Source organism: Cyrtonyx montezumae, unplaced genomic scaffold (assembly GCF_038088225.1).
Source record: "Cyrtonyx montezumae isolate F1298 unplaced genomic scaffold, pur_monq_1.0 scaffold_3, whole genome shotgun sequence".
In the NCBI taxonomy this organism is placed as follows: domain Eukaryota; kingdom Metazoa; phylum Chordata; class Aves; order Galliformes; family Odontophoridae; genus Cyrtonyx; species Cyrtonyx montezumae.
This window is the reverse complement of record NW_027072034.1, coordinates 59,043,188-59,057,386: the sequence shown is the minus strand read 5'-3', so window position 1 is coordinate 59,057,386 and position 14,199 is coordinate 59,043,188. Positions and strand designations below refer to the sequence as shown.

The 14,199-nt window shown below is 43.0% G+C and overlaps 1 protein-coding gene across 3 annotated transcripts in view; it reads right to left on the bottom strand.

Moving 5' to 3' along the window:
• The window catches only part of RUNX1 (RUNX family transcription factor 1), a 150,695-nt gene extending 147,190 nt beyond the window's left edge, over positions 1-3,505 (bottom strand). For 2 of the 3 annotated variants that reach the window (XM_065741755.1, XM_065741757.1), the window contains exons 1-2: positions 3,424-3,505; positions 3,121-3,234 (exon numbers count right to left, since the gene is read on the bottom strand). In XM_065741755.1, coding sequence (XP_065597827.1) covers positions 3,121-3,175 — 55 coding nt within the window. In that variant the 5' untranslated portion in view covers positions 3,176-3,234; positions 3,424-3,505. Of the gene's footprint in view, positions 1-3,120; positions 3,261-3,423 lie in introns of those variants that run through there. The other variant, XM_065741756.1, reaches the window with a different exon arrangement.
• Positions 3,506-14,199: the final 10,694 nt, after the last annotated feature.

Genomic DNA, 14,199 nt, shown 5'->3' with positions numbered 1-14,199 from the left:
TATTTAGAGCCCCATAAAAACAAGAACCAAAACCTGTGTTTTTGTAAAAGGACTAATTATGCTGTCTTTTTTTTTGGAGGCAAAATCGTTAGGAATCCTTACAGGACAGCCTAATGCCCCTAAGAAAAACAAAGACATTATGGGGTTAATTGTTATAATTATCTAGGCCTCTTTCAGAAACTATACATGCATTCTATAACACAAGACTCTCCAACGGGTCTTGTTTTGGTCCTCCTACCCAAAAGACAATGTTGCTGTCACCCAGTCCATACACATGAAAGCATACCCAACCCCTAATAAAGCCAGCAAATCTGTCCTTGTCCTACAAACCATTATTGAGTAAGAGTTGAAATGGCAGCCTTACTGATATGGACCCAGGTTTGAGAAAGGGACGGAATGATGTTCTACTGAGGGTTGGAACGCAACAAAAAAAAACACAAAACAAAACATGAAAAGGCTCTTATTTTGTACTAACACACAGCCCAGGCCATAAACTAAAAGAGGCCATTAGGAAAATGAGGCCCATCGTTAAAAGCAGAGCTGGTAAACATGTAAATGCATTCAGCACACAGAGCACATCACAGGAGGTTTCAGTGCAATCCTCATTTCTTTACCTAGTGGCAGAAGCAAGGACCTGGTGTGGTGTGATAGAAAGAGGGCCATATCCTTTGTGGTGTACCACATTCAATTAATATCTCAGGCTTTCTATGTCTGTCACTGCTCACAGGACCTGGAACAATGGTTCTGCTTCCCCATTCCCTTTCTTTTTTCCCAATTTTCACATGGTACCACGGTAAAAAAAAAAAAAAAAAAAAAAAAGGGATTTCCTTCTCAGAGAACTGCATGGGCTGATAAAGTGAAATCCATGGCAGAAAGCAAGTCATTTTTCCCTTTACCTCATAATTTCAGTTAAAGGTGAATGTGCAATAAATTTTGGCGGGAAAAGAACAAGAGACGGTTTGGGACATTTCTAATGGCCGGTCTGTGTAAACACTGTTGAGAAATATGGCTGAGAACAATCTGCCCTGGGGATGATTATTTTTCTTATTGTTATTATTCTTACTCTTATTGTGCCCAGGATTTTGAAATTGTCTGAAGTTCATTTGAGCAAGGACAGGAACAAGAAAGGAACGTTGCAGCTTTCCATCTTTAAACGCAATATTCTTTCACAATGATGAGGCATTTGCTTTATAACCCAACCAAAGTGCTGTTGCCCAAGCTCTTCCTGCAATGCAGCTGCAGTTTCACCTTGCTTATGCTGGATCCTAGCAGGATCTGTTCCTTAAAGCATCTATTGTAATGGGACCTTATTCATGAAGGAGTACAAATTACTGCAATGTTAACTATAATCCACTGTAATCCACTGGCTGGATTAGCAAGGATTAGAAAACCTAGACAAGAAAGAATCAGCTCGTGGTCCTCAAGCAGTTGCACCCCTGCACTTCAGGGCATCCTGCCTGCAGGATGGCCTCAACTGTCCCCAGCCCATCCTGTGGGCTGGCTGTGTTCTGGCATGCCGACAAGTGCTGCCCTGCCCCGTGAAGCTCAATGCTTTTTATTTTATCAGAGGGACAGAATTTCCTCAAGAAGTCTTCCCGCAGTACAGATTAAAAAGTGAACTGTTGGGTGAGTCTTGAAAAAAAAATAACAAAACAGCTGACGAAAGGCAGGAAGATCCTTTTTGCTATTCTAACAGTATTTCTTCCTTTGCTTGGAAGCAGCGCTGGCAAAATATTAGCACGGTGAGTGCTGGGAGCAGTCAGCTGCCTCCTGCCAAGCCTCCGGCATCTCCCCTTGCAGGCCGGGTGATGCTGTGAGCCAGGATACAGCGAGCCTGCCTGACTCGCGCAGCTTGCTGCGTTCAGCTCCCCGCTGGTGTCAGGAAAGAGAGGGGCAGAAAAACTTTCATCTTGGGAGGGAGGCAAAAAGAAGAAAACAAAGAGAGGAGGTAGGTGCTATTGGCACCCTGCCCTCATCCCACGGCAGTCGGTGGGAGCAGCGCAGGGTTCACAGAGTGGTTGTGACACAGCAGCAGGGGCGAGCCTTCCGCATTCCCAACCTGCATATTAATAGGAATAACGCGTGACTCACGCTGACAGCAGCGGCAAGGCCAGGAAGCTGTAGTCTGCAGTCATAAAGAGCTACACAGCGCTGCTGTATCGCGGTGCGCCGGCCAAGTCTGATGAACCGTCTGTGCGCTGTCATCCAGCAGGCACGGCACTGCATAAGGGGCTCAGATGCTCGGAGGGTGTGCATGGAAGGGGAAAAGTTCAGCTGCATCATGAGCTATTTGGGAAGGCAGTTACAAGAAAGTGAACAAGTTTCTCGTGCCAGTCCCGGGCTTACTCAAATGAATAACCCATGAAAGCCTCTGAATATGCTTGGTCACAGTGAAATAACACAGACTGCCGGGGGCTGCACTCCAATCCCCTCCCCAGCCCTTACAGGACTACTTAATTTCTCTAGGATTGGCTGCAGCCAATAATTCAGTCATCAGAGACCTGTGTGGCATCAACAGAAACCCTGAGTTTACCCACATCGCTTCTCCAGAGACATGTGAGTTGCAGCCAACTTTAAGCAGGTTTCTGAGCGTTCCCGCTTTCTACCCAACGAGGGTGCCTTCACCCAGGCTGACAGTGCAGCCTAAGTGAGCCAGCATCACGCTCTGCTGGCTGCCGGCACGAGCCTGCTGCACACTTGCGGGGGTGCAGCCTGTAATGGGTGTCGTACGCAGCTGGCTGTCATTTTTCACAGCAGTGGCTCAAAAAGTCATAATTCTGCCAAAAGGAATCAAAAGGGGTTTGTGCTACGGCTATTGTATTTGCTGTAATTCATGTGAGCTCCTCTAACAGTCTTTGATTTATGAAGATAAAAATTCACAAGCATGCGATGCCTGTTTGAACAGCTTAAATGAGCTCATGCTATATTCTCCTTAATGGATGATAAGCAATAAGGTGGTATTCCTACGAGCTCAGATACTAGCTTGAACAAGAATGCCTTAAAAACTGAAGTAGGAAAAAAGCATGTGCTACAAGAAAGTCCTCAAATTATCTCCAAACATGCATTTGCTTATGTATGGGATAGTGAAAAGAATATTTAGAAAGTATGAATGGCACTTACCTCTCAAGAAGTGCTGGTAAGAAGGAAGTGAATCAAATACGCTGTTTGAAGCCATTGTTTCCTCTTTAAAACTCACTTTCTCTTTACAGTGAAGGAATATATGATTTCTTCTACCTTGGGAAGCGAAAAATGAAGAGCGGTCATTGTTGCCACCCTCTGCCCAGCCATCACTCTGCTTTATCCCAGTGCCTCTTGAGCAACCCAAAGCAAATAATAAGGTTCTTTTGCTAAAAGAACTCTGAAATTGTTTCTTAAAAAGAAGAAAAAAAAAATAGCGGATCGGTTGTGGTTGATGATGCTTACCACTCTACGAAACTCTGTGGTTTGCAGTCAAAGCGATTTGCCCTGCCTGCTGACCAATATCCCGGACCCGCTCTTGTGTGACTGCCTCTGTACCCAACTTGTGGTTCTGTGGTTGTTTATGAGGCCCAAAGAAGTGTTTCACACAACCAAAATTACAAATTTAACTGTTCCCCTTTCCATAACCTGCCTCCATTGGTCCCTTTGAGTCACGTGACCCGAGTGATGTCAACTTTCTTTCTTTCTTTCTTTCTTTTTTTTTAACTTTCTGAAGTCATGCCCTACCCACTCCACCTGCCCTCCCCGGGGCTGAGCAAGGCAGCCATGGAGGTTGCTGAGGGAGGGAAAAGAGAAATGACTCACCGGCCTGTGTGCTGCAGGCGGGCGTGCTGAGCTGGTGCAACGCCGCTTGTTTTGTTGTTTGTGGTTTTTGGAACTACTGACTATTTTGATAGGGATTTCATTGCTGCTTATTCAATAGTAATTCAAAGCTGGGTATTAGTCGGCTGCTGGGGCAGGATGTGTAAGTCATCCTGCATAACACTAGGAATCAGCTGTAGGGAAGACCACTGACTGAGGGAAGTACATTGCAGAGAGGTGTGTGAGGGAGACAGGGAGAAGGAAGAGAAAGGAAAGGAGGAAGGGAGGAAGGGAAGGAAGGAAGGGAAGGAAGGAGGGGAAAAGAAGGAAGGGAAGGAAGGGAATGAAGGGAAGAAAGGGAAGGAAGGACGGAAGGAAGGACGGAAGGATGGACAGAAGGAAGGAAGGAAGGGAGGAAGGAAGGGAGGAAGGAAAAGGAAGAAAGGAAGAAAGGAAGAAAGGAAGAAAAGAAAGGGAGAAAGGGAGAAAGGGAGAAAGAGAGAGAGAGAGAGAGAGAGAGAGAGAAGAAAGAAAGAAAGAAAGAAAGAAAGAAAGAAAGAAAGAAAGAAAGAAAGAAAGAAAGAAAGAAAGAAAGAAAGAAAGAAAGAAAGAAAGAAAGAAAGAAAGAAAGAAAGAAAGAAAGAAAGAAAGAAAGAAGGAAAGAAGGAAAGAAAGAAGGAAAGAAGGAAAGAAGGAAAGAAGGAAAGAAGGAAAGAAAGAAAGAAGGAAAGAAGGAAAGAAAGAAAGAAAGAAAGAAAGAAAGAAAGAAAGAAAGAAAGAAAGAAAGAAAGAAAGAAAGAAAGAAAGAAAGAAAGAAAGAAAGAAAGAAAGAAAGAAAGAAAGAAAGAAAGAAGGAAAGAAGGAAAGAAGGAAAGAAGGAAAGAAAGAAAGAGGAGAGAAAGAGAAAAGCTGCTAAGAAAGAGAAAAAAGCATAATCGTGAACCTCTATGATGGCACTTTCTGAGGGAGTGCTTGAAGGGCACAAGTATCTGTGAGCTCACAAGAGAGCTCTGTAAATTTCCCATAGGTTCAAGTCCAGCAGTCCCTGTTCAGCACAATGCCTACTCCTGTCAGAGAGATCCCTGCCCAAGAGAAAATCTGAGTGTGGTCCTCAGGATGTAGCTCAGCAATACTACAGTAACAGCAAAAATACTAGTAGATGGAGCATTGCAGTAATGCACATAGTCCATGCAGGTTGCTCCTGGGGTGCTGGATTCCATGGGGCTATGAGGTTGTGCTCGTATTTGGGACCAAGGAGCCCTTGACAAAATTAGGCACTTCCTGCACTGCTTCCTCTTACTGCAACTTTGGAAGTTGAATTCCTGACTTGCACTTCTAGTACAAGTGTAGCCTGCACCCTAGCTTCCTCTAGAGTGAATGGGGGAGCTGTGTGTGCACAGGAGATAGATTTTCCACAGAAAACATCAATTTGCTGAAGCTGCAGAAAGAGCAGTACTGGGCAGTGACTGGACAGGAAGACTCGTGCAGTCTGCTTGGATGCTGTGAACCCAGCTCACAACCCTGCTGCACCTCAACTATGCAAGCTTTGGCTTTTTTTTCTAACTGTCCTTTCCAGTCTTCCAAGATGTGACCAATTTTTGGTCTGGGATAAACCTCATTTTTTGGTAACATAAATAATTCAGTGATCACCAGCAAAAAGCAAAGCCTTTCCTCACCAGGACCGTGAGAACTGGGCCCAGGCCCTGTTTTCATGGGAGATCAATGCTTGCTGCCTACCAGAACTTGGGGTACACTGCCTGCCAGGCTGGGAGAGGCCGTGCCGGCAGAGGGAGCCCCGGCAGGAGAACTGGAGTTTTTAAATCTTTTTTTTTTCCTCTTCTTTTAATACTCAAGTGGCAGGAAGGCTGCCAGAGTGGAGGCGGATGCCCAGGCAGGCAGAGCATGTGAGGCAGCCATCCACTTCGCTGTGGGCAGAGTGCAGAGTGCCAGTGAATGTCAGCAATGCTTGTGTTTCACCCGGGTCATCTGCCTTGAAGGCTAGGGCATTGCTATGCTATGTGAGAAGCAACAGTTGGGCTGCTTTTGTCATCTCATAGCTAAGGCAGATGATGCAAGGGAAGAGCCTGACTGTTTCAACATGCAGCCTGCCGCTCTGATCTCTGCTCTGCCAACAGTCAGCTTCAAATCGCATGCAGGTATACTCCTTATTAGGGACTGACAACCTTGAGTTTTCAAGGAACAGGCTGAGCCATGTGGGTCTGTGCTACACTCAAAGGAGAGGATGGACAGCACCTCTTCCTATGACTGCTTCACATGCCAGAGAAGCTGTGAAACCCACTAACATGGCAGGAGTTGTTGGTGATGCTGAGTGCACGACGATACCATTTTTTTCTGGGTCCACATCAGCTGTTCCTGCAGTCCTATGATTAGTCTATGTCAAAATTTACTGCTACGCATAGCTGGCATTGCTCAGAGGAGAGGAATAAATTGGTTCATTTCACAATCCATGCCCCAAGGAGTGCATCCAAAGGTTGCCATGTGAGCTGTGCCATCATTAATGCCAGTCTCTTTAAAAAAAAAAAAGTACAAAAAAACTGTCCTGTCCTGAAGTTAGTGCAAACTGTTGGAAAACTCATGTCACTGGTACTTAGACATCCTTTGCTTTCTAATGAATAAGATACAAGATAATGGTGACCCATCAGGAAGTAATATCAGTTTCAGATCTAGAAGCTGACGCATAGTGTAATAAATTAACAAGCAGCTACAGGATGATGGAGAAGATTGAAGTGTTGTGCCACTAGTCCTTAAATATATATATATATATATTGTTACAGAGAAGTCACACCGTCAGGGATACTAAGAAATCTGCTTCCCACATTGGTACTTCAGAGTATGGCCCCTTGGCTGGATGATAACCTTGAGAAAACTGACACCAAAAATTTATGTCAACAGAACTCATTTGGAATCTCATAAAGTTGCTAACACTTGGAAAATAAGAAAAACAACAAAACAACCAACTAACCAACCAACCAACAAGCAAAAAAAAAGAAACCAAACAAACAAAAACCCTATGAAGTAAGGGTTTGTTTGTTTGTTCGTTTGTAAGAGCAAATACTTGTGTTTTCATTGGTAGGAATAAAAACATTAAGTCAGGGGAAGTTCCAAGCACCTGAATTCATCAGTCTCTACATCCAAACTGCCTTTTTCCCCTTGCAGAGCACAGCAGTCACCGAGGCCACAAAGGTGTGCCCCTGAGGCCAACCATTCTGCAGGCTGCAGAATCCCGCAGGCTACTGAGAGGTCTAAAACAGAGTGATGTACAAATTATTTCAGCTGCTCCAAATATGTCAGAGCCTGACTGTCTACCTCAAACTCCTGGTTGTCTACCTCAAACTCCAATGGTAGCTTCTAACAAACCTCCAGCATGTCCAAAAGAAACACAATGCAATTTCAAAACCTTGAGCCTGAACTACACGCTGAGCAGATGCTGAGAGGCATGGAACAGCCTCATGGTAGCAGACTGTGGGTTACTGGGCAGCCCATTGGTGTAGTAAGCTGGTACTGCTTTTAGGCAGTCCAACTGAGCGCATCTCCAAGCTGGCAATTAAGATACCAAAATGCCATTATCAGGGGGCTCTGCTTTACAGTGGCCTCCCAAAACCTTGTAAAAGTAACAGCTATGCTGATAGTATTTAAATGTGGAGTAGAAAAGGGATGTAATTTCAGAGGAGCTGTATCTGTCTGTGAATTGAGGCTGTTAATCAATAGAGCAGAGGGAGCATGGAAACATTTTTAAAAACCCAAGTGTTTTACTCCACCAGTTAAAAAAAATGCTTTAGACTTTCATTTCAAAAGTGACCCAGATTAAATAACAAAGCTGAAAAAAAAAGGACTGACCTAAATGAGCTGTTTCCTTCTGGTCTTCCTGTTTTGCAGCTATACCAAAAATGCTACATCAGTTCTGCTTCAAAGTGTTCTTTTACAACAACTCTGATATGCAGAAACTCACCACTATCACTCCACCACTTTTGGTCCTTTTTCTACCTGTATATGATGGAGAAATATATATATATGTATATATTATATACAAGGAATTTATATATATATATATATATATATATACAAGGAATAAGAAATTAAAAGGTTATTTAATAAGAAGATTTACAAAGAACATTTTCCAAAAGCTGTACAAAGGGTGCCCAATTACTAAAGGAACCTGGCAAAAAAATGCATACTAAATTTATACGCCTTCACTAAAAGTCACTGCTAACAAGCTTTAATTGCTGTGAAAGAGTGAACAAAAAATTGGGGAACGTTCATTTGCAATAGCAATTGGACACCATGAAAATAGTTAAGAGAAGAAGGAAGGGGAGGGGAGGAGAATTCAGAAGTGTCATGGAGTTGAGGACACAAACATTGCACTTGATAGAGAAAATGGTTAAGTCAGAGATGAACGCAGAGAGAGAAGACTGATCAGGGTAATGAGTGAGTCTTGTAGGCATTGCAATGAGGGCAGGCTGACTGTGCTGGAGAAAATAGAGGCAAGCATTCATGAAAAAAGTATGTAGCATCATTTAAATGTATCCTTACCACTAAATAAAGCAGAAGAGTGATGTTGTTTATCCAACCTTAAATGAAAGAGAGTAGAAGTGACAATTTGCCCTGAACCAATGCAAAAGAGATATTTTCATAGACATTCTGAGGAAAGGCTGCATCCTGGGAAGCAGCTTAACAAAAGAAGAAAGGGTCAAATGGGTTGTTTACCTCATTTTTCCATACGTGATTTGCTTGCGTTTTCTTCCATATGCAGTCCTTGTAGCAATGTCTTGGGCATCTGGGCATCTGGACGCTTTTCTCAACATGAAATTCTTGTATGTCTTAATTGCTGGCCTGGAGGTGTGCTAAGTTAAAGTGGAGAGCAGTTGAGAGTTACGCTCATCCTGCAGGACTGTGTGAGTTTCTCGTGCTGCCTGTCACAGCACACCTCTACCCATACATCTGCCGTGATCATAGTGGTGGACCCTTGTCATAACAGAACCACATCCCAAGACCCAAAACTGTACTCTCTTCTGGTTAGAAGAAGATCTGTTGTGGCTTTGAGTGTGTCTGTATCTGAAGGCCTACAGACTGGCCCACAGGCTGGCAGACGGCCAGGCTCCCACCACAAGACGCCATTCCATGGCAGGCAGGACCGGGGCTGATCCAGGCTCCTCTGACAGTGGCTGCTCTGAAGCAGCCAGCAGCTGCTGCATCAGGTTTGCTTTTGTGCTGAGCAGAGAAGGCATGTGTTTTCCTAGAGACTACTGTCTTCCTGCCCACAAAACATCCACATCTTTACCCTCATAACAGATTAAAATACTGAAAACAGAGGAGGATGTAGTCAGGATTCTCCTAGAAGAGTAGCTTTGGTCTTGCTTTATGTGTTGATCATGCTATGTTGAGCTACACTTTCACCCAGAATCAGCTTATCTGATAATGCAGATGGAGTGGTAGTGCTGTAATAAACATATCATTTTTCTTAGTCTTTAAAAAAATGCACTCAGTTTATGAATGTCTGTCACTGGGATGAGGCATGCAGTAAAAAGCCAATGAGAATTAACTGTGATGTGAATTTCCTTTAAGGCTTGTTCCTAACGGAAAAAAGTACTGGTGAGTCACAGGATGGGAGTCTGGGTTGATGAGAGGTCCAGTCACGAGTAATAGCACTCTGTTCACATCACTTAATAAGCTTGTCATGCATTGGCCAACTTACAAAGATACAATGACAGCTGTACAAGATTCCTTGTAGCCTCAAGGTAGTTCCTAGCAATAAAAAAGCAGACACCAGAATGGAAGGAAAACTTGAAAATGAAAAGTTTTTATTCTGTTTTTACTACCCTTGATTCCTCTTCAACCCTCTCTATTAAATTTTACTTTTTATTCAGCAGTTAAATATAGGTCATTGCCTATACAGTGGAACTGTATTGTTAGAAGCTTACAGTTACCGAGAACAGAATTTCACCTTTGTGTCTGCAAACCTTTTATGCAGAAGTCTTAGAAATTACAAAGATCCCACCCTGAAATATCATACCAGAACCTTCTTACCCCAGGCTGCAGGCAAGCACATTAAACAGATCATACCACAACACAGAAAGCAACAATATGCAAAATTGCTTTTCATGTTGACAGAGGTTTCGCACTGTGTCCTTAGTACACCTGTAGGAAAAATGAGCAACTCTGTTCAGTTTGGGGGGAAGGTGGTCTTATTAAAACAATCCTTCCGTAAGAATGTATCCTAAAGATGTGATGGTGAAAATTGTCAGCAGCGGTTGACAATTTTCCACACACTCACTGTGAGCTTATGGAACAGTCTGGTGATAGGAAGACTGGAACTTTCTGAAAGTTAAGTTCTTTCTGTTTGGTTGACAGTTTCTCATGTCGTTTCAGGCACTCAGCACTCTTACCTGCTTCTGAAAATGTTGGTCATATTGTATACCCATATATCAAACTTTTTCAAGTGTCTCTTTCAAAGTGTCAATGCTCAGTAGCATTGGGATAAAAATCGTGGCAACAGCATATGCTTTCCTAAATAACTACTGCACACATTTCTATTTAAAAAGTGGTTCCCAGTGATTTAGCTTTAGAGAGCAATCAAGGCAATCAGTAAAAAGCTGGCAGAGGTTTCCATTTTGCTTGAGGGATTACTATGTCTCATAGCCTGCCAGGACCTAGATGAAAAAAAAAGTAATGTGGAATGGAGACCTGGCATGAAAAGTTGGATCACTGGGGAAGTAATCTTTTCAAGTCCTGCTGCAATCAGTAGCTTGACCACTGGAAATGTTGGATATCCTGGACCTCTGTTTCTGTTTGCTGCATATTATTTGCTATCAACGTTAGTTTCAAAGAGTAATCCTGTCATTACACCTTGCTTTTAGTAGCAAATCCCTTGGAATAAACTGACATTGCCATCTTTCTGGGCCAATTTGCCAGTGGATAAATGATAAAACTCATTATGCTGTCAGTCCATAACACAGAAGTTTCTTCTCATGGGATTTCTTTTGGAAGAAATAAACTATCAGTATAACTCAGTAGTTGTCAGCCTAAGGTGTGGGTGTGCGTCTTTGAGAAACTGCAGTGAACCGGGCAAGGATGTCTTCCCCATCCTGAACTCTGTATCCTACTTGCTGCTTGCTCATCTCTGGAGGCATACAACCAAATAAGTGTTCAAAGGTTCTCTTTCCCTGGAAAGGTCTCATGCCAAGTACCCTCAAGGGAAACTATTTGGGGAATCCTTGAACCTCTTCTGATTGCAGCAGCACAGCGCACTGAGCTTCAGAGCAGACCACACAGATGGATAAAATGCCAGCAGAAGGAAACCTATGAAAGGAGGCTGCCAACTGAGATATCGGCAGAAATTGTGGTTTCAAGCATCTAATGATCTAATACCTACGGAACTCACTAGAAGGAATGTTATTGGAAGCCAGACACTGGTTGAACCATAAGTCTTAAAATAAACAGTTTTTGGGGGTTTATTGATTTTCTCTTTGAGCACTGGCAATAGCTTATTTGCTTGAAGCTCGCTCTATAGGGTTTGTGCGGCTGTCCCCAGTACCAGACATCCTGGTGCTGTGAAAACCCACCCACAGAGCTACCATTTTTCAATAGTGCCTGGCATGTCCTTGGTTTTGCTCTGCCCCTTTAAATACCAGAACTGTCTCCTTATCTATACATTTATCTAAGGTCATATGTCTGCAAACGCTGCAAACAACAAATGCCTTGTTCCCGCACACATTCAAGGGAAGGGAGATTTTCGTGCCTTACAGTGGATCCTGGTACTTCCACTGGAACTCAGCTCAGCTCATTTCCATTCTCATAAAACCTTAACAGCAGCTGACACTTCGTTTTGTTTCATTTCTTCCTCAGCACAGTCTGAGGAAGGGTAACATGTCAGCTAATCAGGAGCCTATCAGCTCCTACATGTTATCTTCTCTTGTTAGTTAATGAAAACTAATGTTTTCAGTTAAACTACTGAGAAATGTCTGAATCACCTATCAGTGGTCACACCACGGGTGCTAAAAACCTGCCATTGGTTCAGGCAGGCAAAAGGAAGGGCACTCACTGGACACTGCAGGCATTATAGCTGAGCTTCCCCTCTGAGCTCTCTGCAAACTCCTAGCTTAATGCTAGAGAGCTCCTAGCTTAGTGCTTAGAGCCTAGTGCTCCAGCACATCTCTGCTCAGAAGTCTGGCACCAGAAGCAGCTCAGCAAACAGCCACTCCCAGCACAGCCATCTCTGATGTGACCAGCCACTTCTTATCTCTTGGAAGAGTTTAACAACTCCAGATGTACGTGAAATTACGACTTGATGAGATGGAAGTTATACAAACCCACCCCAAAGGCCATGCTCTTCATAGAAGGTAAGAGTGTCAGAGTTAGTGTTGTCCTGTGATTTGCATATAGTGGAGTGCAAAAAATGTGTCAAGAAATGTAGAAATGTTCACTCACACACCTGCAAAAGATGACAGGAAAGGGATGACAGAAACACAGAGACCAAGGAAAGAACCTCAAAGCAGAACAGTTAAAGGAAAAATAAAAAGGGAACGTCACTTAAGTGACAATGATGCATTTCTGTAGTTGTATATTCCTAGAAACTGTACTGCCAGCCTCTGGATATTACGCACTGTACAATCTCATAGCAAGTTTCAGCTTGTGCTCTGAACAGATCACAACCTCAGCAGTATATAAAACTACTGATCCTCCCTTCAGGCTTAGACAGTGACACAGAAAGTGACAGTAATTTGCTAAGAACATCTGAGAGAGGCCAAAAAAACCAACATCAGAGTGGCTGAGCTCTACTCCAGCCGCTTTGAGAATAAACCAGATTTCTAGAGGTCGACTCTTCGTCATTAAAAGGGCCAAATATATGCCATCCCTTTTCCTTCAGGTTTGCTTTCTCTATCTGGTCTTAATAAGCATCTCAGTTTGTTTTCTTTTCTATAATTTTTGATGATTATAATACAAAAGGATGTTTCAATTCTGTCTTCTTCCAAAGAGCAGCACAGGATGAGCTAATGCACATCCTTGGAGACTAGTGGAACCAGACAACAAGAACCATTAAAATGCTGCCTGGCTTCCAGAGCAGCGAGAAAAGTGGAGAAACAGTAGAGCAGGAAGCAGAAATTCACCCCAAATGCAAATTGATCTGTGGCTCTACAAAGTAGAAGGCAACTATTGTGAAAGATTGGAGCTCTATCTATCAATTTTACTTCTGTTTGTTTGTACTATGGAGGTTGTTTCTTCATTCCCTTTTGTTCTCTTTCAAAGCAGAGAATAAATTTGCTGAGAGCTTGAACATGTGAGCCTTTGAAAAAAGCCCTCATACTTATGAAAATACAACCTTACCTTGCTCATGCATGCAAAATACAAGATACTCTGTTACCTTGGATTCATTTGTCTTTTCTTCAGACATTTCTGTGGCATTCAGTAGAAAAGGCAGCTGTTGAATGGCAGGCACAGTAAATGCTAATTGAATAAAGTATTAAAACAATCTGCATCCAATTTGAGCAGTGATGATCATCAACAGACTTCTTTCTGTATTCCTTAGGAACCGTGCGTATTTCTGTATCATTTGATAATAATGCATAAAGCATGTCCTTCATGTGGTGTTGAAATATTATGCCACGGACAATGACATAATATCATAAGAAAAACCTCAAATAGCATTTCCAGAGGGTAGCACAGTTAGCCAGCTATGTCTTGACATCACAGCCTGGACAGCAGCCCTGAAATTGTCTAAGTTTAGGAATATGTGAGAAAAAACCACTTGGGTCAATATCCTAAATAAAAATCAATAGTCATTTATATATCTTTCCTAAGTGACTGTCTGTTTCAGGTTACCTGCTCAGGCTCATTAAAAGACTTTGACAGCATTTAACAGTCACCAGATGAGAGTGTCTTTCCTGGGAGCAGAGGTGTGGTTTTAGCAAGCATGCAGTCACTTCTACGTCAGCGCAGGCAGAATATTTTTGTCCTCTCTGAACCTTTTAAGTAACACGTGCCAACGATGACTCTTGCAGACATGTTCAGCCTCCCTGTATTGAATGATGGAAATAGGGAAGAAGGGATTTTTCTTAGAGTTCACTTGTACCTTAATGACAGCCAGATGCCTGGCTGCAAAGGGTGTTTTGGAGGAGCAGTACCACAGTTGGGGGAAGGCTCTGAGCACGAATGTGTCAAACAAGTCGTAATCTAACACTAGCCCTCCAAGGAAAGAGTCAGCCTGTTGTTCAATGGGAAGGGAAACTTGATAACAGAACCAAGGAAACCACACCATGTGTTACATCTTTCATGCAAGTCGTTATGGATGTGATCAAATACAAGGAGCTGACTTACATGGTTGTGTTCCTGGCAGTGAGGCAAAAGTTTGAAAGTATATTGAGAGGAATTACTAGAAATAATAATGCCAGGGAATGGCAGTGC